Genomic DNA, 23510 nt, shown 5'->3' on the forward strand with positions numbered 1-23510 from the left:
GATCTGAAAAACACGCAAGGGCACAAAGGCCTCACAGATTAACCACTCTTTCTGTTCGGACTTTCATAAAAGTGAGCGACTCTTCAAAACAGTGAAATTGTGTCAAGGTCTAGAATGGGTTATGATGGAAGATTCAAAATTATAGGTTTTATCTGAGATTTTTTCAAATGATAAAAATTCGAGCAATGAGATCTATTCATTGAACTGAGGAAATTTTGGTCTCATTTATTTAAAATCATTTCCAGTCTCTATTAACTTATGAACTTTCAGTCCTGAGATCTTTGTTTCACCGTCTTTGTATTATATTCAGCATAATGTTATCTAGGCATTGGCATAAAACATTTTGATAGTAAAAAGTACCTGGATGCCCTAGGGCAAAATTATCAAGAGATAGAAAAACCTCATTTCCTGGATATTTATTATATTGCTTTGTATCTCAATTCTGTGAAGGCTGAAGTGTATACTAATTATGAGATCTGAATTTGATATGTAATGAAATCCTACAAGAGTTTTTTTTTAAAGACTTATTACCTTTATTTTTTGGGTTTTTTTTAATGTTTATTTTTGAGAGAGAGAGAGAATGCGAGCATGGGAGGGGCAGAGAGGGAGACACAGAATCCAATGCAGGGTCCAGGCTCTGAGTTCTGAGCACAGATCCCGACATGAAGCCTGAACCCATGAACCACAAGATCATGACCTGAGCCAAAGTCAGATGCTTAACTGACTGAGCCACCCAGGCACCCAGAAATCCTACAAGAGTTTTAAAAGTGAATGTGTTATTTTTATTAAAATCCTGCCCCCTGAGTTGAGGATTTATGGGCAAGCATGAAGTTAAATTTATAATGATGACATTGTGGGGGCACCTGGGTGGCTGAGTCTGTTAAATGTCTGACTCTTGATTTCAGGTTGGGTCATGATCTCATGGGTTCATGGATTTGAGCCCCACGTCAGGCTCAGCAGTGACAGCATGGAGCCTGCTTGGGATTCTCTCTCTCTCTCTCTCTCTCTCTCTCTCTCTCTCTCTCTCTCTCTCTCCTTGTCTCTCTGCCCCTCACTCACACACTCTCTCTCAAAAATAAACATTAAAACAATGACACTGGGGTGGAATGAAAGGTGCATCTTTTCTGTTGTTTCCTTTTGACTTCTTATGAAGATAAATCCTTTTCCAGAGTTTCTTTCATTTATAGAAGACTAAAACACATTTTACGTATCTCTAGTTTCTTCCATGGCTATAATTTCTAGTAAAATCTTTATTTTTCCTTCAATTGTTATTTATGTAGAATGGAAAGGATAAGTACAAAAATTTCACGTCGAAAAAAATCTATAGAAGTTACAATTTGGATGCTTTCCCTCTGGTTTCAGACAATTCTATATACTGGAAAGAAATTTATACATGCCTGTCTTGTTTTCACCTGGAAGTATGATTGCAAATAATTAAAATACAAAAACAAGAATATCGCTCAGAAGCTGATGTTTACTCTGTGAATTTGAAATGAACTTTGGAACTTTTTTCTCCTTCCAGTAATACAGCTGTGGTTAATTGTCTACAACCCCTGTACTCTGTATCATCCCTGGGAAAACACCACCACCCATTCCCTGCCCCCACCCTCCAAACACACACACACACACACACACACACACACACACACACACACACACACACAGACATAAGCAGCCAAGCTTCTGTATATACAACTTTTATTGGTAAATCCACATTTCTTAGTTTAGAGACTTATATTCTGTAGATTTTTCCCTCTCCCTGATAATATTGAGACTGCCAAAAAACAAGGAAAACATCCTTGGACTGTAGCCATGTTAAAATTTTACTTAATGCTTACGAAAGCACCCACACACCAAATTCCTGTGATAGGTTTCAGCATGAAGTGTAATCACCACATTTAGTTTCAAAGTTCAAATGCCCGTTCCTATTATAGATAAGCATGTACCCACAGGTCAAGGCAGTACAGCTACTGTAGCTAACAACAGAAAAAAGTAAAGGTCAGGGGGTAACAGCCTCTCCTGGGGAAGTAGGTGGTCTTAGCTCCAATCTGGTCTAAAACAGGACTAGACCAACTGGCCTAACGTTGACCTGCCCTCCTGGGACCTGAACATTTGCCTTCTTCCCCCTAAGGTTTGCCCTCTTTTCTCTGAAACTTGGAAATATTTTTAAGTTCCACCTGGTTGTTTGCTCTGCCATGAATGAGCTGACTTAGCTATGAAATCTTATATGGAAGTTATTTACCTCATTAAGGAAGTACTGATCAGAGGCAGGGCAATAAAGTTAGGGATAAGTAAAGGTTTTGCTTTGCATATGAAAAGCCAAGAATAGCCTTTATTGTACACAGTAGGGTACAGACATTTTCAAATATAGTCATGTGAATTTACCATTCAAACTGGGGAAGTAGGCCACTCACATGTTTTCAACTGATGAAATAGTAAGAGGAGAGATCTCTTTCAAGATAAGAATAAGAATACTGCATAAGAGCAACTGAAAAAAAAAAAAACTAATAGGAACAGATGTGGATGCCCTTTAAAGAGTCAGCATAGCATTCACTTACAGTCTGACTTTTAAGAACAGGAGATTATAACAACAGTGTAGGAAAAATAAAAGTTGTAAATCATAAGTTGGTCATAGCAACACCTGTAGAAAATATCAAAAGTAGTGGTAAATGGGAAAATGCCAAAAACACATCTATCCAAGGGATGTTAGAATGTCCTTTCCTTGCCTGTTCACCTGAAGAGCTCCAATTCATCTTCAAGTTCTGGCCCAATGCCACCACATCTAGGAAGTTACCGCTGAGACCTGTCAAATCCCACCCAGTGTGTTCTTTGTCCTCCCTAGCACCCTGCCCGTGGCTCCATTAAAAAATCTACCGCCCCCCCCTTAGGAATCACATACACTTCTGCTGCCTTCTCTCCCTCCCCCAAACTGTAAGGATTATAACTTGTCATTCTTCATATTCCTGGTGACTGGCAAAGGCAAGAGACACCTACCCATTTAATTATGATCTGCTAGAATGCTTTACATAGAGGCAATCATGTGTCTGCATGTATTTTGAAGAATATATAAAAATCAATGAGACACTTCTACAAAGAAGTATATATCCTTCTGCTAAGTGCAGATAAAAAGCTTAGATATACATAAAACGAAAATAGGAAGATTCTGAAAGGTGGAGACAAGGCAGGCAGGCTAGGGATCTTGGAACCCAAGGAACAAAACTGTGATAAGTTCTCCTGAGTTTGCTCTTTTAGCTCAAATGTCCCAGACTTGGAACTGAAGAGTTCCCAACCTTAAATGCCAACAGAGCAGCCAAAAAGAAGTCCTAAGAAAGTCCTGCTTTCTAGCCAAAGGACTAGAAGACAAGCAGCCTAGCAAGAGAGAGAACAGTAATTGCACCACTCCAGCAAACCCCACGGAAAATGCCACGGCCCCACCCACACCAGCAAAGGCCATGCGGGGAGCCTAGACTTCCACTCTTGGCAGGCTGTAATGAAGTGCCCTCACTCCCCTGACAGGGTGATTTCTGAGAAGGCTGAGCAGGGAACTGGTCATTTCACCCCCACCTGGTCATAATAAAGTCTTCCCAGCTTTCCTGCCAATAGTGTCAGTGGACATGACGTGGGAGCAGTGACAAGACACCCTACACATCCCAGCCAGGGAGGCATCAATGGTGACCCAGTGGGGAGCTGCACTCCCACCCTGCCCAGCAGTGACAAGGGTCCCATCTCGCCCCTAGTGTCAATGGCAGCTGAATGGAAAACCTGGACTCGTAGCCACACCTGGAAATAACTAGACAGTGTCCTTCATTCCCACACTAGGCCCCCGTGCCCTAGCTAGGCTGATGCCAGAGAAAGTCAGCTAAAACAGAAGGTTTAACTAAGATCCCTAGCCACATAATACCTAAAATATTCAGGTTTCCATCAAGAATCACCCATCATGCCAAGAACCAGGAAAATCTTTTTCAATGAAAAAAAGACAAAAGATGCCAACCTCTGAGATGATGCAGATGCTGGCATTATTTGAAAGAATTTTACAGCAGCCATCACAGAAATGCTCCAGTGAATATTATGAATATGCATGGAATAAGTGAGAAAATACAAAGTCTCAGCCAAAATAAAAATACAAATTCTCAGCAAAGAAATAGAAGATATGAAGAAGAACCAAATGGAAATTTTAGAAACAAAAACAAAAACAGTAACTGAAATACAAATATCAATGGATGGGCTCAACAACAAAATGGATTAGAGAGAGAAAATAATCAGTGAACTTAGAACAATAGAAATGACCCAAACGGAACAACAGAGAGAAGACAGACTGGAAGAAAAAAAAAAAAATAAACAAAACAATACAATGTACAAACGCTCCAGGCCAATGGGACTAATACAAAAACCAATGACATCTTCCAAATTATTAAATAATTTTTAGATATAAATTGTATTACCTAAAGGATTTTGTGGTCCACAGTCTGTTGAAGAATGATCATCATATGAACGACAAATAAAAATTGTGGTGTACTAATGTAACACCTAAATCAAACCCGCGTAGCCAAAAATGAAAGTAACCTTTGGAGGTCCACAGGCCGGGACTAACAGGTATAGTCTATATAGTGGATCAAGTTCATTTATCATGACCACCAAGAAGATATAAAGCAATGGCTACACATTCTCTTCAAATCTATGGAACTTCAAAATGAACAATTCAGCATGATTCTGCTACTGGTGGGGTCATTTTTATGCACAGAGGAAAATGTTCCTGCCACCTTGATGAAAAATGTCACCTTGCATGTATTGACAAGCTCTCTGAAGTTTCATCAAGACATTTTTAACAGTCTAAAACAATTCCTTTAGAGCTATTTTCAACCTATGTTAATTACCAGTGAGCAGGATGGGAATATCTTTCTTTTTTTAATGCAAATGTAGGGTAAAATTTTATAGCAGGTAGATATGCTAGATAATTCACAGATGTTGCCTCAAAGTTTAACTTGCTAAAGACATTAAATCTGAAATTGCTAAATCACAATTAAAAACAAAAACCCACAGGACTGCATAGTTTGGCTTTTGAAAGGGTATACAGAAAAGACAGAAAGAGGACCTCAGAGATATTTTTACTTCCACTGAATTTTTTGGTTAAAACTCAGATGAATAAAACTCCAAGTTAAAAAGAATCCGGAAACACTTTTAAATTCTTACGAAAATACTAATGCTGTAACACGGATTATTCCAATCCTATCCATTAGCGCCCCATTTGCCAGTTCCACAGAAGTTTATTAACGAAAGGAAGATTCAAATGTCTGGTGTCCAGACAACGTTCACAGCTACTTCTGCCCTTAAGAGAATATAGAAGAGCAGTTTTAGGTATGGTCTGTCTTTATTTCCCAAATCGGAACGATTCTGACACATTCAAACATGTGCGAGACTCAAGAAGAACATTTTCCTACTGCCAGGCCGAGGCCACAGGGTTCCCTGAGACGGTCGTATCACAGAGGATTCTCAGCTCTAACTCTGGTCGACAGTTTCCAAACAACGCGACAGCGTGAACAGAGGGCTGTATAAAATAGAAGGTTCTTTCAAAAACATTTATGATGTGTTTTTTGGAATAAAAAATATCAGTCTTCTTCGTTAAAAGTTGGCAACTGTGTTTTCAATTTTAAAATGTCTGAGATTGGCTCTTTTCTCTCTTGATAGAAGCTGAGTCCAGTGATGTGTTCGACATCTGCGATCCGAGCTCTGTGTAACTTCAGTAACTCTTCAACCCACGAGGAGTCCTGCTTCCCATGCTATGAAGGTGGGAAATGTAAAACAAACAGTCACTGGAGAACAGTCCGTTCACTTTCTCTATAAGCACTTTGTCTTCCCATTTCAATCAGCTATGGCACTTTGGCTCCCAGGTGGCAGAGGCCACAAGATTTGTTAGGTACAATCCCTGCTCTTGAGTAGCTCACTATCTAACATATACTATGCACTTTTGTTTAATCAGATGTCTCAAATCTGGGGAAAGGAAAGTACACCTGGAATAGATGCTCATATATTGCATTGGTGCAAGAGACTAGATCAGTGTGAGGTTAAAAAAAATGCTGGAAAACAGAAGCAATGTGGCATGGCCGAAAGAATGTGGGAATTAGTAGAAAGAAAGTTGGGTTCAAGTCCTGGTTCCATCATTTTCATACCACGTAAACTGAGGCAAGTTGGTTAACATCTGAATCCTGATTCTCTTACCTGCACCCTCCTTATAAGGTTGTTTTTGAGGATCAAATGTAATGATGTGTGCACACTATAAAAACACCAGCTCTTATCAGAATCCGTTATCTACACAGTTGCAATGAAGAGAGCATTGGGGGAAGTGGTGAAACACAATTTCATCTGGTTTGGTAGCGAAGTCTCAGCTAACATGAGATCAGACAAGAAGTAAAGGCATGTGCTCTGGCACATTGGAAGCAGAAGTGGTAGCTGAGGCAGGTAACAGAGATAGAAATCATACATTCATGCATAAGTACCATTTTTCTGCATCTGGCTCCTGGAGAGGGTCAGGTGAAGAAAGTATCCACTGATTGGTGGTCTATAATTGTACTTTATTTTTTTAACGTTATTTATTTTTTGAGAGAGGGACAGAGAGTGAGGGAGAGGCAGGGAGCAGGGAAGACGGAGGATCCCAAGCAAGCTCCGTGCTGTCAGCACAGAGCCTGATGTGGGGCTCGAACTCGTTAACTATGACATCATGACCTGAACGGAAATCAAGATTAAGACACTTAGCTGACTGAGCCCCTATGATCGTACTTTAAAGACATCCTTCAATAAAGATCCCTGTACCCTTGGGACATTATTAGTTGGAAAGGATAAATATAGACTTTTCACATAAAAAGGGAATGGATCAATAGTGTCCATTTTCCCATTAGCCTCCAATCATCACTATACCCAGTACTAATTGCTGCCCCACTCAGTTTTTCTCTGCAGCAATCAGAATAGCCCTGACTCAGTGCATTACTTGGCCAGTAGATATTTTTCATCTGTCCCAACATACACAGGAATAGATGCAAAGTACATGTAAGACATCTGTTTTCTCAGGCCAATATCCTGTTGATCCTTAGTCACTACTTCAGAGACGAAACAGAAGGAATCAGTAAGTATGGGTGATATACCTTCAAATAATCCTCTCTCTGGTTCAAGTCCAATAGTTAGTGTCCTCAAGGCACATTGCTATTATAGAATTTGATAAAATATTTGTACAAGAGCTTTTGGAATGATAGAGATAGGAAAGGAACTCGGTGCCTAACTCATGACACCTGACATTGTTTTGGTCATGAAATGTAAGCGTAAGTCTGTTTGTTGCTGCCGTCTTTTGGGGGGAAAGGGCCCAGAATTCATACATGATATCTAGAGAAGTAGAAACCATCTTCAGCCCACATATGCTACATGCTAATAATAGCAGCAAAGGAACACAGGAAAGGTCTGGGTCCCTAATGGTGCTGCTGACCCAAGACTGTCTACCTCTGGATGGCCCATTACACGAGGACTTGCTCAAGTCACTGTACATGGTCCTCTTATTTTCTGCAGAACACTAACTGATACCTTTAGTGATCATTTAATCTCTTGGGAAAAAAGAAATCAATGAACAAGGGAATACTCATACAGTGTTGAACATTGAACAGTTAGCACAATTAGATGCCTGTTGGGCATAGGTAAAAAAAGGTAAAATCCTGCTCTTCTGTACTTAATTCTGAAGAATAAGGAAAAATAACTTAATGAGAAATATCTTCTATGAGAACTGATCAATCTCAAAGTTTATCAGAGAAACAATTAAAGAGTGAAATATCTTCATTAATTCTTAATGAATGATACATAGACTCCTAGATCAAGGAGGGCAATACATCCCTATTTTCCACTCCTGGGCCCACAGGGGAAACCACAATCTGTTTTGTTCACTGCTGTGTTCTCTGTACTAAGAGTCCCTGGCAACACGTAGTTATTAAAGAAAAGAACGGCTGGATCCAAGAAGGGATACATGAATAAATAAAGGGAGGAATGAATAAGCAATCATAGCACTCTCTCCTGCTGAGCTCAGACTCATCCTTTTGACCACAGGACTCCAGATATCCACCACCCATTCAAATGAGGCTGGTAAGAAAGCCACATCTTGTTGCCAACTTAGATCTAAACTTAGAGTGTGTAAGTTCAATGGACAAAAAAAAAAAAAAAAAAGTGAAAAAAAAAATCTACTGGGAAATCTAGGAAGTACTCTGAAAAAAAAAAAAAATTTGGCTTACCATAAGGAAAAACTTTAAAATTCCTAAAATTTTAATGGAGTCTTGATGTTCAAAGACGAGTTTAGGTATTTTAAATTCTGAGCAAATAAGGTAATATAAAACAATTATTTCTAAATGCTGAATGACCATAGAATAAGAAAAGATAATTAAAGACAAACATGAATTTTATAATAAAGTCGTATACAGAAAATTAATCTGAAATACTACAGAACTATAACTTTAAGACTAATTTATAACAATGTTAACACTCTGGGAATTATAAATCCAGTTTGGGAACAAGAATAAATTCATAGCTCAAATAAACCTAGAATTTAGTGGCTATGCCATATGAAGGCATTCGTATGTTTTTACATTTTGATCTGTTTTATTGTGTTTTAAAAAAAAATTTTTTTTTTGAGAGAGACACACAGCACATGCACACGTGAGCATGGGGCGGGGGTGGGGGGGGGGAGGGCAAAGACAGAGGGGGCAGAGGTTCCGAGCAGGCTCTGAGCTAACAGAGAGCCCAACGTGGGGCTCGATCTCACAAACCGTGAGATCATGACCTGAGCCAAAGTCAGACGCTCAACTGACTGAGCCACACAGGCACCCCTGGTTTGTGTTTTTAACAGACAAGGGTGGTCTTCTCCAGAGATAGGTCATCTCAGAGTATCAGATTTAAAACCGTCCTGCAACGTTCATGTGAAGTGCATCCTTTCAAAGTACATGCATATTCAAGTTCCGTTTTTGCCCAGAGTAATGTTAGATACAATACACCAATATACTTATATCTGTATTTTCAACGCGTCAGGTAAGCTAACAAAGGCTACTTACCACACAGCTCTCACTGTTGTCAGTCCTGTGAGGCAAAATGAAAGCTAAGGTGTCTAAATCTCCACACTGTGAGGGAGTCTGGGATGTGTTTTTACAACTTGTTACCACAATGAAGAAGTGAGTCGGGATCAGAATTTCTCGATTACGGATGCGTCTGCTGTTTCTGTAAGATAAGGCAATATTCACTTTAAGAAAGAAATAACTATCTTCTTTTTAATGAATACTTCAGGAAAGTATAATTTTAATGCAAAGCATCTAAAAATACAATGCAAATAATTAAATGTTAGTATGAAGTTAGTCACTGTGATACCTCAACATATCCTGCCAGATTGAGACAATGAATTAGAAGACACTCAGATAAACATACACTAAATACTTTTTGTTTTCTATAAGAATTTATTGAACTTCGGATTTTTTTTTTGCTTCTACCTTAACACATTGGAATGGAGATGCTAAAGAAAAAAAATATGTATCATTCTCAAATACCTACAGCCAAAATTCTAAAGCATTATTGATAAGTATTTTCAACCCTATGCAACTGCACAGATAGTAGACAGAGAGGAAACTAGTTTGGGATTTTTTTCTGTTCCATCCTCTCCAGAGAAGTCATATGTTTTTACATTTTGATGTAAACTGTGACTCTTCTTTGTTTTAAAGGCATTTCCTTTCCCATCCCAATAACTTCTTTTAAATTGTAGTATATTCTCCAAGAGGTCCCAAGTAACACCTTTACCTCATCGTAATTCTATTTCCTTGGGGCTCAAAGCTAGGTTTGTTTGTTTTTCAGCATCTTTCAAAATTTAAGGTAGTGGGAGCATTGTTTTCAATTTTAATCTTCTGTGGAGCCATAATATAGAAGATGGATTAAAACAGAGAGCTCTGGTAGAATCCAAAATGTATAAAGTTCCCTTCTTTACCCATTCTACTGCTGTGACCTCTGAGGCAGTTATGTTAGGACCCTTATTCCTCAAGGGATATAGTTTAAAACAAACAAACAAACAAAAAAAACCCCTGTCATTTTACAAACTAATGTGCTACAGATATATGTGTGTGAAGAGTAATTTCCAAGCCTGCCTGGAAGGACGGTGCTCAGGGAAGAGGTGAATCTCAGCAGATGTTTCAATTTCTTTATCCTGGAGCCTTAATAGCAAAATTGCTTCCAAAACTCATGTTATTTTTTTAAGAAAGATCAGATGGAGGGATCCAGGTGTGCTATTTCGAAGGGACACATGCAACCCCATGTTTATAGCAGCACTATCAACAATAGCCAAAGTATGGAAAGAGCCCAAATGTCCATCGATGGATGAATGGATAAAGAAGATGTGGTATATACAGACATACAATGGAGTATTAGTCGGCAATCAAAAAGAATGAAATCTCGCCATTTGCAACTACGTGGATGGAACTGGAGGGTATTATGCTAAGTGACATTAGTCAGAGAAAGACAAAAATCATATGACTTCACTCATATGAGGACTTTAAGAGACAAAACAGATGAACATAAGGGAAGGGAAACAAAAATAACATCAAAACAGGGAGGGGGACAAAACAGAAGAGACTCTTAAATATGCAGAATAAACAGAGGGTTCCTGGAGGGATTGTGGGAGGGGGGATGGGCTAAATGCTTACGGGGCGCTAAGGAATCTACTCCTGAAATCATTGTTGCACCATATGCTAACTAATTTGGATGTGAATTAAAAAAAATAAAAAAAAATAAAAAAATAAAATGTTCTCCTCCTCTCCTTTATAAAAAACCACTGTTGGTTTTTTTTTTTTTTTCAAGATGGTCACTCCATCTCCCTCTAACCAAAGTTGGGTAAAAGCTGTGACATTCACTCAAGGCCTAAGCTTGGACACTATAGATTTATAACCCTGTTGGTTCTTTCAGGATGCCTCTAGCCACAGCACGTGTTCATCTTCTAGCCAGCAGTATGTTAATTAAGACAGTATTTTAACAATCAGTCACACATAGAGATTTTAAACATGGATGTTACCTTCTTAACATACAGTGAGTTCAGTGCTTAATCTGAGCTCAAGAATTGCTTATCTAAGCTGCGTGGGAGAGAAACACTCCTTCTTTCCTCCAAAAAACATTTTACTGAACACTGAGCAAAACATCAAAATTAATCAGGTATTTCAAGGGGCTCTCAGTGTAATCGGAAATGTCACGTACATCAGTATGAATACTATCAGACAGAAAAGGCTCTGGTGACTCAACTGGATGGTAATCCCACTTGACAGCTGTTTTTAAGAGGAAATGAAATATGTCTTACTGCTTCAGGGTCTCTGAGGAATCATAGCATCCATCATAATCAGAGTCAAACACAGGGCCACTGACAACATTGACACCATTTCTTTCTTCTGCATACTTGTGCAGTAGGGTGCCATGAAAATAGTGCCATATAACTGAAACAAGAAGGAAGTCAGTGCAGTTTCAAAAGAATAAGGTGCCATGCTGTCGTGTTACAAAAACTCAACAACCTCATTTGAAATCAGCATCTGTAGTAATCAGAGACAAAGTCAAATTTGGCTTCAGTGTTAATGTGAGGCCAAAAATCCATTGCTCAACTTTGGCCTTTGGCAGAACTAATAAACAAATGTTGAATTCAAGACTATTTTGGACATGACTGATCATGTGCATCACCATGAATTTGTGATCACAGACCACCACAAAGCATAAAAAACCATGAACATCAGTAAACGAGGCAGGTTATTCAGATTTATTGTTAATATCTGAACATTCCTTTTGAAATAGTCACAAGTACTCTACATGTAAATTGGAGTAAAAATCTCCTGTATGCTCTATATTGTGAAATCCTATATGCCACTTGAAGTATAAATTTATATTTATCCTTGTAAGAGCCAAATGCTGCGATAATTAATAGTGATGTAAAATCCATACATTTTAAGATCAAAAGCAATTATCAAGAACTTCCAAAAGTTAAATAAGGAAACATACTGAAAGTTTATGTAAATGTTGTAGATTATATTAACCGGATAACTTTCCAAGAAGACTACATACTTTTTCCACCAAAAAATGTCATTTATAGAGATTTAAATACAGAGTAGAATAAATGGTATTGGAATATATCATGATTCTAATAGTTGTAGAATTTTTGTGTATTGGTGTTGTCCAAGTTAAACCGATAAGAATGTATCAGATAGTCATTTAATTTAGAGGGTCAACCTTATTAATATAAATTATACCTATAATACACAGAAATTCATTGAGATTATGAAATATAGGGTTAAAATTTTTTACCTTGAAAACTCTGGTACATTGGCACTATGTTAGTATTAAGCAATGCTTCAGAATATAGTTGACTTGAACCTTTATTTAGTTCTACAAAAAAATAAAAATAAAAAAGACAACTATTTCATTCTTCATGAGTAGCATTAGACATTATACTTTTTCATGGGAGTAGCATTTTTAAAAATTAGCTATCACCTTAAACCCATAAAAGTTTCCCAGGTACTGGGTCAAGGGAAAGGGCAATGTGCTTGGTCAAGTCCCTTAAAAAAAAGGAAAATAAGTATTTTCTTCCTCAAGATGAATTTAGCAAAGAAACAAAAGCTTAATAAGAGCCCCAAAATAAACGTGTTCAATTTTTACCTTATTTGCCTTATTTCAACTACGATGTATTGTGTGGACAATCTTCTTTCCTTCAACTCTTTTACAATGAAAGGAAAAAAGAGGATATCTGGCTTCAGAACAACACCTACTGCCCTAAAAAAACATCACAGGACGTCTGCCTCGAAATGCTGTACAAGGCTTCTTTGTATGGATTTTCAGCTTGGATCTGCTCTATTTTCATAAAGCAATAGCCAAGTTCTGACTTCAGACACTTATTCTGGGGACTGGACTGAATACTGAAAGTATTTAAGCACCTGGAGACTTCTGATTTTTGCCTTTTAAGGCCAGCCTCAAAATGTCTTCTCATTAACATACAAATTTGCCACATTAAAAAGAGAACACTTTACCTCAAAAAAAAAAAAAAAAGAGAGAGGGAGAGAAAAATCTTCCCTAGTGGCTCTGTCCCCGTAAAGGGCAAGCACACTTGGGCTCTGCCTATTCCTAATTCTTTGACAAATTATTTTTCTTTTTAACAAACAAAATGATATCTCCCTCCTAAGACCCCTGCTGTATCCTTCTGACTCAAGTTTTCTCAAATTCTGTGTAAAAGAAAGGTAGAAAAAATGAAGAATGTCCTATCTACAGTGTCTGCACTAAATCAACTACCCTCCAAACAAAAGCTAAAGGTTTTGTAAAATTCAAGTTTTAGAGGCTTTAGAAATTTTCTCCTAAGAGTTATACTTCTCATTCGTGATGATCAACAATAAAAAGATGGTGTCCATTGCCCCAAAAGAAAGAAAAGGAGAAGGAAGAGAGAAAGAAGACCAGGGAAAGGGCAGGTCAGGGAGGAAGAAACTTACGTGGTGGGTAGAGGAACCCGTAACTCAGTTCAGCATTATTTTTATAAAACGAACACTTATGGACAGGATTGAGGGAAATTCGAAGATCCTGGTGGAGACAGTTGGAAAAGTCTTCTGTAGAGAAACTGTCCTGAAAAACAAAATGTAAACAGCCATGAGGTATCAGGCATATAAAAGAAAAGAAGACTGCTTTATGAAGAGTTGAGGGTGAACCACACCCTACAAGGTCTGTGAACAACACCCTACTTGTCCCTTTAGGTCCTACTCCATTTTCCCATTTTTCTAACAGTGTATTCATCTTTTTTCTAACTGAAAGGCAACAACTCTTTATACTATTAAGGATATTAGTCATTTGTCATATGTGCAAATATTGGCCTATTATGCTGGGTTCAATATGGGCCTATATGCTGGGGGGACCTGAGCCTATCTTCCAAAGACAACTGCATAGACTTGAAAGCTGGTGCTTGGGGGAGCCACTGAATTAACAATGCAGCATGAAAACCTCGGGAGCACTGATGACGGAATTTATGCTGCTTTGATTGTATTACAAAACAGAACATTCAAACCAAAGCAAAGAACACCATAATTAAGGCATTAAACAATAAATCTGATGGGGACCCACACAATACTGGCTAGACTCCTATATATTACAAAGTTAAGTACAAAACATGTTTGTAGTGTTTGAAGATAGTCGTCAAAATTAGAACAAATTTATGGCTGAAACTTTATGTAAATATGAGAATATGTGCGAGTGTGTAATATATACATATTTTTTAACATAGACATTACATATATACATGCACACATCCCTACCTTTTTTATTTACCTTTCTCAGTGAGTATTAACTATAGTTTTATTTTTTAAATCCAACTGCTAGACTCAACTAAGCTCTCTCAAATCCCCTTTCTGTCCCTTAAGGGCTTCCTGTAGCTTGCCAGGCATTCAGTCTTTGAAAATTTGGTCAGACTAGTTTAAAACTTTAATTTGATCAAAATCTAAATCTCATTCCCTCCCCCTTCTCTCTTTCAAGGCCTATCTTCTGCTTCTCTTTCTACTACAGCAGCCAGGGGACAGGGATGAGGGGGAATAGCAGTCTTATTCTGGGATATTCCATACCACGCCTACCCACAACTCCTTTCAAGGGCTTCCTGTGGTCTGGGAGGTGGACGGGATCCCCAACCTCTCTGTAGTTTGATTTGAGGATCTTCCCATAGGTGTTACACACTGAAAAATTACTGAGTTTTAATGGCCTTCCCCATCAGTGAGGACCCACTAAGGTGAGTACAGCCAAGGAAAGTCCTTATACTCATACATCTATGCATTTAGAGACGAATACTTGTGACTGACTGCAAAACTGATTACATAAGTTAGAATCATAAAACATGAAAACAAACAAACAAACACAAGGCAAGGGAGACACTTTCATGCACATTCCTCATTTCCCAAAAGAAGAAATTTGCTCGGAGTCTCAAAGTCACAGAGCTAGAATCAGAACTTAATTCCTGCAACTCCCAATTCAGTGATCTCCTAATTTAGGAACCGATTATGAAGCCAAGATTAGTTTGGCCCAAATTAACCATGCTTTTAATGTTCTGCTTAATGATAATTAATGAAATAATCGCACGTAGCTAGAGGGGTGACCAATACTTGCATTTCTGTCGACAGTGTAGGATGTCCAAAGGGGCATCAGGATGTCATGGCTGTAAGCACTCACAAACCGGTGCTGGTAAAGAAGGCAAACTGTGCTGTCCCTCTGGAGAACTCTGGGTCTTCCATAGGGTACAGTGCCACGCTTAATAACCTTCTCTTGGGTCATAGGGGAAAAATGAAACCACCATTCAAACAAACTTACTGTGAACTATATGATAATATATAATAACATTCATCTAATTCTTTCCTCTTCTTAAGACCCTATTGAAAAATTATTTTTTACTACAAAAAAAAAACACAAACTAATTACAAAGAGCAGAACCATAAATTATTTAGAAAATAAAAGGGATTCACCACAGTTTTTGCCTATGAAGATTCTGAGAGATCAGTGTAATATCAAGATCTCACAAGGGGACACTGTGAAATTGCTAGAAATTTCAGCAAATAGGTCTTAAATAATATTACTAAAATTCTTTAACATTACTTTAATGACTTATTCTTTAGAGCAAATCTCCAGAAAGAAAAATTTGAGGATGATGTATGTGTTTGGAAAACAAAAATTCAGAACTGAAATTATGAGATAAAGCTGAATGAAACAGTGATAGTATATATACTGTTTACTGCGCTTTTTCCAAGCGTCAAGTGCTTTGTAGAGTCCTTTGTAGACATCGTCTAATTGAATTCTTAAATAGTCCTATGAATTAAGGTTATATGTCCATTGTACAGATGAGAATACAGCAGTTTACAGGGAGTAAATACTTTTCCAATGGACATACAGTTCCTAAGCTCATATTCAAACACAGATCTACTCAATTCCAAAAGTGTCATCTTTCACTATGCTTTGTCACCATGGGCCATCAAAGATTTCTCTAAACATGTACAGAGATTTTATATAGGCAAATTCAATTTGGGAATAATGTAGACTTCACCTTTTTATTCCAGAAGAAAAAAACTGAGCCAAGTAACTTAAGGATCAGAGACTACATCAAAGTGTATCAGAGATCATATCAAAGTGACACTGAGCATCCAAGTCCCAGCTGACAAATGTTCTCACTTGTCTGTGTATTAAATATGCTTAATTTTCACTCAAAAGTTATGAAGAGGGGCACTGGGATGGCTTAGTCAGTTAGGCGTCTGACTCTTGATTTTGGCTCAGGTCACGATCTTAGGGTCATGGGATCTAACCCTGCATGGAGCCCCAAAGTCTATGCCCAGCATGGAGCCTAATTAAGATTCTCATTCTCTTTCTCTGCCTCTCCCAGATTACACTCTCTCTCTCAAAAAAAAAAAAAATTTATGAAGAAATAACTTTAGATAAATCATTCAACTTATACTCTCCTGTAATTAACTAAGAACCAGGTGAGATAGAAATTTAACAGTATTTTCAGTGGAAATCTGAGGGTCTCTTATAAACTTATAAAAATCTCCAAAATCTCAAACCACCTCAACTCTGTTCATAAAGAGTTATTCAGCTTCCACTAAATGCATGATGTGCTGTAACTATCCCTTCCTTCCTTATGACTAGCAGTCTAGACTGTTGAGCAAGGACATTGCCATGTTTCATCAGGTGGTCCTCCCCTACTACCTTTATGTTACTGGCTATTCTCAGCTAATGTCCCCAGACCAGTTCTCTGTGGTTGACACTGTTGAGAAAAAGCCTGTTTCCACATTCCGAGCTCAAGAGTAAGGATGCCTTCCTTACCTTCTGCCACAGTCAAATTCAACTGTATCTCAAAATCCACAACTGGCAAAACCTAAAAGTTAATAATACTATTTTAAGCGATAAGAGACATGTTTTTGTTTTGTTTTGTTTTGAGATGTGTTTTAATTTTTTAACAATTTCTACAGCCTCATTGTTCCATCGTGGGACAATGATAAAACCATCTTGTACAAGTGAAAGTTATTTTTTTTGATGAAGAAGATAAAAATTCGGATGACAGCTGCAAGAAGACAAAATTGTTACATAAGCACAACACTATCAATGAAAAATAAGAATTGCTGTTTTATAATTTTTATCCCTACTCTGACAGTCTTTCTACGAGCCTAAAACAAAATGGAAGGCATAAAATCAACTGTTCCCCAAATCTCTATCTTCATGGACACTATCAATTTTGTTCACTTGTTATCACAAATTTTTATCTTCTTAAAACTATATATTAAGATAGGAGTAAAAAGAAAACAGTGCCGGGGTGCCTGAGTGGCTCAGTCCATTAAGCATCTGACTCTTGGTTTTGGCTCAGGTCATGATCTCATGGTTCATGCGACCGAGCCCTGCATCAGGCTCTGCATTAACAACTTGAAGCTTGCTTGGGATTCTTTCTCTCTCTCTGCCCCTCCCCCATTTGCACTGTTTCTCTCTCAAAATAAATAAACTTAAAAAGTAAAGTGCCATATATCCATTTCTTGCCAAAAAATGTTATTTTGCCTCTAAATTTAAGATGAACTGAGGGGTACCTGGGTGGCTCAGTCAGTTAAACATTGGACTCTTGATTTTGGTTCAAGTCATAATCTCACAGGTTCCTAGATTGAGCCCTGCACTGTCAGTGCAGGGCCTGCTTGGGACTCTCTCTCTCCCTTCCCCAGTTCACTCTCTCTCTCTCAAAATAAATACACATTAAAAAATACTTTAAAATAGACTGAGATATAGTTTAGGAAAAGAATACTGTGACTGGTTTATAATCAAGACCTCAATGCTAGGACAGTAGCACAGATTCCATGATTCAGGATGCTCCAGAACTTAGCTGGACTTCTCCCAACCTGCACCCAAGTCAAGTCACAGCACCAAGGGATAAAAACAGAAGTGAGGGCTGCCTGGGCAAAGTTAAGCATCTGACTTCAGCTCAGGTCACATCTCACGGTTCGTGGGTTTGAGCCCTATGACAGGCTATGCATTGACAGTGTGGAGCCTGCTTCAGACTCTCGGTCTCCCTTCCTCTCTGCCCCTCCCCTGCCTGCACTTTCTCTCTCTCTCAAAAATAAATAAATAAAAATTAAAAAATATGTGAAAATGCAAAAACCAGGAAGAGGAAAAATAAATAATAAAAGGGCTGCACGTGCGTGCTTACTTGGAATTAAACATAAATATATATTTATGCTCACTTATACATTTTAATTTGATCATGAAGTGTTTCTATAGCACATGCTATGCAGAGGGTGCTGCAGAATCACACAAACTGGGCTACACTTTTTGTCAATACTTACGGAGGGATCACATGAACAGTCAAGGTTATGTCTGGGCGTTCTTGTGAAGGGGCACTGTGCCAGGGGGTGGGCTTCTTTGGGATGCGTTGGGGTGTAAACAGGATTCTTTAGAAGGTGGTTAAGACTTCCGTGAGTTCCATTATTAGGAGCAGGTGACAAATTCAGTAAATCTGCATAATGCCAAGAATGGTAAATGGTTACCTCGAGGTTTCAAAATCAAATAAATGGTAGACTTACATTATTTTTATCTTTTTAGAACTAAATGTATGTAAGGCTTCTTCACTCTCTACCTAAAATAAAACTATAAAACTCTCTTGAATTTGAGAGCATTTAGGACTATGCTATTGTTTTTTTTTTAGTATATATGCTGCTGAAGCAAGCACATGACTATGCTATTCTTAATGGAATTACTGATATTCTGCTGTACGTCTCTAACGAAACTTCTGAAGTTTAAAGTGTATAATAACTATAGTTACCACCATTGCATACTAATGTCAATCACTGTGCCAATATATTTTTCTTAATTAATCCTCAAAACAATTTAATAACTTATTGTCAACATTTGGTAGATGAATAATCACAGTGCTTTGCTCAAGGCCTCAAAGCTACTAATGTAGTAAGACCTACGCTTCAAAACCAGCTTTGTCTGAGTCTAAAACTCCTGCTCTTGGGGCGCCTGGGTGGCTCAGTCGGTTGAGCATCCGACTTCAGCTCAGGTCACGATCTCGTGGTCCGTGAGTTAGAGCCCCACGTCGGGCTCTGGGCTGATGGCTCAGAGCCTGGAGCCGGCTTCCGATTCTGTGTCTCCCTCTCTCTCTGCCCCTCCCCCATTCATGCTCCGTCTCTCTCTGTCTCAAAAATAAATAAACGTTAAAAAAATTTTTTTTTAAATAAAATAAAACAAAACTCATGCTCTTGATAATAACAATAGCAAACACTTAAACAGTAAAGCACTTAGGATATGCCTGGCACTGTTTTAAGTGCTTTAGGATATATTAATTCATTTGAGTGGTGCTCGCTTCGGCAGCACATATACTAAAATAATTCATTTGAGTGTATAGGCCCCCAATGAAAGAATCATACTCAGGACATATTTAAGGTTTTGCAAATGTCTAGTATCATTATCAGAAAAAGGAAGTAATACTTAAGACATAATATCCAACCATAAAGGTATTAATTAAGAAAGTACAGAGTAAGTCAGTAATATATCTAATGGGTCCTCCTCCATTTCTACAACTGTGACATTGTCATCCATTCAACTATTATTGCTACCAGAGGTTCTGCCTCTTTTGTGTTCCCTTCACAGACTCCAAACTCTTTCCTGGGCTTCCACCTGATGCCTGAGTCAATCGTCGTATCATTAAGCCGAAGGCCTGGCAAACTGCTAGGCATTCGGGATGTACAGACCTCTGGGTGTTGCAGTTTACCTGTGTGCAAACCCGTGGAAGAGACAACAGTAATCAGATGGCAATGATCCACATATTTTTTTCAATGACTCTGGGTCAGGAAGGTGAAAGGTAAAAATGTGATCTGTCTCACATCATCATCATCTCTACAGAGATGCCCACCGTGTGACTTACTTTTCATAATCCTATTCCAGCTCTGTTTTCAGAAGAAATGAAAGAAGCCTGTTCACACTTACCACACATTAAATTATAGACTTCAATACTTTCAAAAGAGTCAACTTCGATGCTGTGCTTGAAGCCAGGTCCATAGCCGATAAAGAGAGCCTAGATTGGCCAGAAAAGTAAACAGTTTATCAGTTCATATCAGCTATGTATGCAGCTGGTGAAAAAAATTATTTTATATTATCCATATTGTACATATATAAACTGGTTATGTTAAGATATCAGAAAAATACCGTGCCCACAGGCTTCATAGGATATGGTGTTAACCCCTGTTGCACATGTAATCTAAGGACATGTAGGATACTTCTCTCAGCTTTACTGTGATTCCTGACTTGACAGTCAGAAGAGAACAGATGATGAAATTGTTTCTCATCTGTGAAATGGGATATAAATGTCACTCTGCCCACCCTACACAGTGCTGTAGGGATCAAATTAAATAACTGCTGTGTGTATATTTTGAACTTTTAAATTGCTAGATGAATGCAAGGCATTACCTTCATTTAGAACAAGTATGATATCTTTTCTCCTCTTAAATCACCAGCTTTCATTTACTGTGAAAGCAATATTCTTAACGGAACATAAACATGCAAAATGATTATTAGAAATTTAGTATGAGGTATAAGTCATATAATACGTCATACGTGCCTGAAACATGAATATTTTAACAAATTCTATTAATACCATGCTCAAAATAAAATGACTATATGTAATCATATGCTTCATTAATTCTCATCCAAGACATGTAAGCACAATCCGTGTTTCTAAATCTAAACTTTGAGAGCTTGTTTGGAGGTTCTAGCAGGGGAGCACAGCTACTCATATACCCTTGACCAAAGAACGGTCCTCCTCTATCGGGGAAGGTCGTCCTCTTCGACCGAGCACTGGGTGTTGTATGGAAACCAATGTGACAATAAATTTCATATTTAAATAAATAAATAAATAAATCTAAACTTTGTATATCAGTTTTTCTTCAGATACAAACTACTATTTTTTTTAAGTATATCAGATTTACTTACTTGCATATTTGAAAATATATTGTCAGAACCATGGAATCCAATTCCACAATGCTTCCTTTCTGCAGGATTCCTAATTTTGATATAGTATGAATTAATGATGTGAAGTCTATTCATAGTGCAAAATTTAAAGTCACATTATTTCTGTTAATCAAGAATAAGTAACTATTTTGTTAAACAAACCAAAAAATGGTAAACAAAACCACCTGGCTTTGCAAAGCAGTAAGAGGCCACCCTTATCTTTTATTTTGCAGACAAATCAACCATAAATGCAGGATGGCATAGAGGAAAAAAGCCACTAGCACTGACACAAAACTAGTTTTGAACCCTGACTATGCTATTTGCTAGCTGTGACACTGGCCATGTAGTTATCTTATCTTCGTTTCAATCTTGTTGTATTGGGTGGTCTGTACAAATTAAATGGCTTAGCCTAAAGCAATCTTTGGAATATAGATGTTCGTAAAATATTGGTTCTCCCATGAAGGCAAGGACCATCCCTTCTTTCAATGTTTTTCTTCCAAACACGAAAAGCACAGCCCTCTAGTAAAAGTAGAGACAGTGAAACTCTTAAAGTGAATCCTGGTTCATTGCTTAGGTTTTGTTTGACAGGGGTATTTATTGTCCCTGGCTTCCTGGCAACCATCCAAAGAGTTAATTATCAGGTTTTGAGATATTAACAATATTAACCATCCAAATAATTCTCCAACACATCAATAAACTGAGCTGAAAAAACAACTTTGTAAAATGAAGAAAGCAATTGCTCATTATCATAAAGAGGTTTTACCAATTATTCGCTGGATCTGAAGGTATTATTAGGATAACTGTAATGTGCAGAAGAGATAAGAGCGGCAAGTGGTAACACCAACATGGAACATAAATAATCAATATGGATGTGGGCAGAGGGATGGCCCTCCCCAGGGAACCTATAGCAATGTCTGCAGACATTTTTGGTTGGCTCAACTATGGAAAGGGGGCTTTTTCATCTAGTGGGTAGAAGCCAGGGATGCTTTCAAACATTCCACAATGCACAGGACAGCCCTCCACAACAAAGAATGGTCTGACCCCAAAAGGTCAATCCCGGGTTGAGAAGCCCCAGGACAGAGTGAAGAGAATCATCTGTGCACAGTTTTCATACAACAACACTGTTGAAAAGGGCCCAATGGTTACACTGAATGACTAACATATCAGGTGAGGTTTACCTGGAAACCATCAGAACTTACAATGCAAGTTGCCACTGAGGATCCAAATAGAATGTCAAGGGCTCAATCCTGTCGTTTTTGGCAAAGTGCAAACGCTTCGGTAAGAAATGCTTGAGGTAAGGTTTGAAGTGCTGGTTTGGCTCCCGGCACTGATATTACAGAAGGTAAAGAAAAACTCTTATTTCGATATTTTCTTAGGTGTAAACTTCTCTTGAGACTGTATTCTAATTCCGTAAGATTTTTTTTCTGTTAAAAATTTTACCAGTCTGCTCAGTAAGTCACAGATGCAAAAATAACGGAGTCCTTCTATTCCCAACAATTCAATATTCGTATTTTTTACAGGAAATCATAATTGCTACATAAAAAAAAAAAAACTAAAATTCTTAGACTATGCCATTCATTAATATTTGGGTTACTATCGATGATACCATTTCCAAACATTCTTATAACTGCAATGGTAATCATTTTCTTCAATATTTAAAACACTCCGGGGCTCCTGGGTGGCTCAGTCAGTTAAGTATCTGACTCTCGGTTTCGGCTCAGGTCATGATCTCACAGTTTTGTGAGCTGGAGCTCCATTCACACTGTGCAGAGACTGCTTGGGATTCTCTCTCTCCCTCTCTCTGTCCCTCCACTGCTTGTGTGCTCTCTCTCTCTCAAAACAAATAAATAAATAAATAAAACATATCAAGTAAAAAAAAATGTCCTATAGATAACTCATCACCAAGTCAAGAATTTATTTTTTAAATGGGCATAAAAGGATTGGCAGGAAATATATAACAATGCCAACAGTACCTATGCTGAGATAGCTATAGACTTTTTCCCTTCTATTTTTTCCAATTATTTCTTTACTGTTATAAAAATTAATTGATGACAATAAATGAATTCTTAAAAACTTTCAATGCTGGTTTATTGGGGTGTGTCCTTAAAAATCTTTAAAAACTATAGGGCGTTTAAATGTTGGCCCACATAGCTCAAAAATTCTAATGCTAAAAAATCCCAAGAACAGATACTGAACTTTTTTTCTAAATATATATTAAAACTAACAATAAGTAAATAATGGAAAAATAAATACACTCACGGAAAGATTTCTGGCAAGGTCTTCATAATCAACTGAAGGGGGACAAAGATAAGAATTAATCATGGATGTTATGCTACAATTAGAAATAAAAATAAAACAAAAATGTTGAATGTCAGACTCAAACTCAAAGCAGGTTCCAAACAGCTTATTTAAACCATTATATATTAGTGGTTGGTAGGAATGAGACAGATCTTTAGGAACCACCCCATGCCTGTGAAATCATGTCGTAC

At 37.8% G+C, this 23510-nt stretch overlaps 1 protein-coding gene across 1 annotated transcript in view; it reads right to left on the bottom strand.

The window, feature by feature from the left end:
• Nucleotides 1–1681: 1681 nt before the first annotated feature.
• Nucleotides 1682–23510, bottom strand: part of ENPP1 (ectonucleotide pyrophosphatase/phosphodiesterase 1) — a 72507-nt gene continuing 50678 nt past the window's right edge. The window contains exons 14-25 of the mRNA XM_027056882.2: nt 23281–23312; nt 22221–22348; nt 21004–21073; nt 20002–20089; nt 18360–18529; nt 16861–16912; nt 15160–15314; nt 13509–13638; nt 12337–12417; nt 11348–11480; nt 9075–9237; nt 1682–5777 (exon numbers count right to left, since the gene is read on the bottom strand). Of these exons, the coding sequence (XP_026912683.1) occupies nt 5607–5777; nt 9075–9237; nt 11348–11480; nt 12337–12417; nt 13509–13638; nt 15160–15314; nt 16861–16912; nt 18360–18529; nt 20002–20089; nt 21004–21073; nt 22221–22348; nt 23281–23312 (1373 nt within the window). The 3' untranslated portion in view covers nt 1682–5606. The remainder of the gene's footprint in view (nt 5778–9074; nt 9238–11347; nt 11481–12336; nt 12418–13508; nt 13639–15159; nt 15315–16860; nt 16913–18359; nt 18530–20001; nt 20090–21003; nt 21074–22220; nt 22349–23280; nt 23313–23510) is intronic.

The sequence above is a fragment of the Acinonyx jubatus genome, chromosome B2 (genome assembly GCF_027475565.1).
Source record: "Acinonyx jubatus isolate Ajub_Pintada_27869175 chromosome B2, VMU_Ajub_asm_v1.0, whole genome shotgun sequence".
Lineage (NCBI taxonomy): Eukaryota > Metazoa > Chordata > Mammalia > Carnivora > Felidae > Acinonyx > Acinonyx jubatus.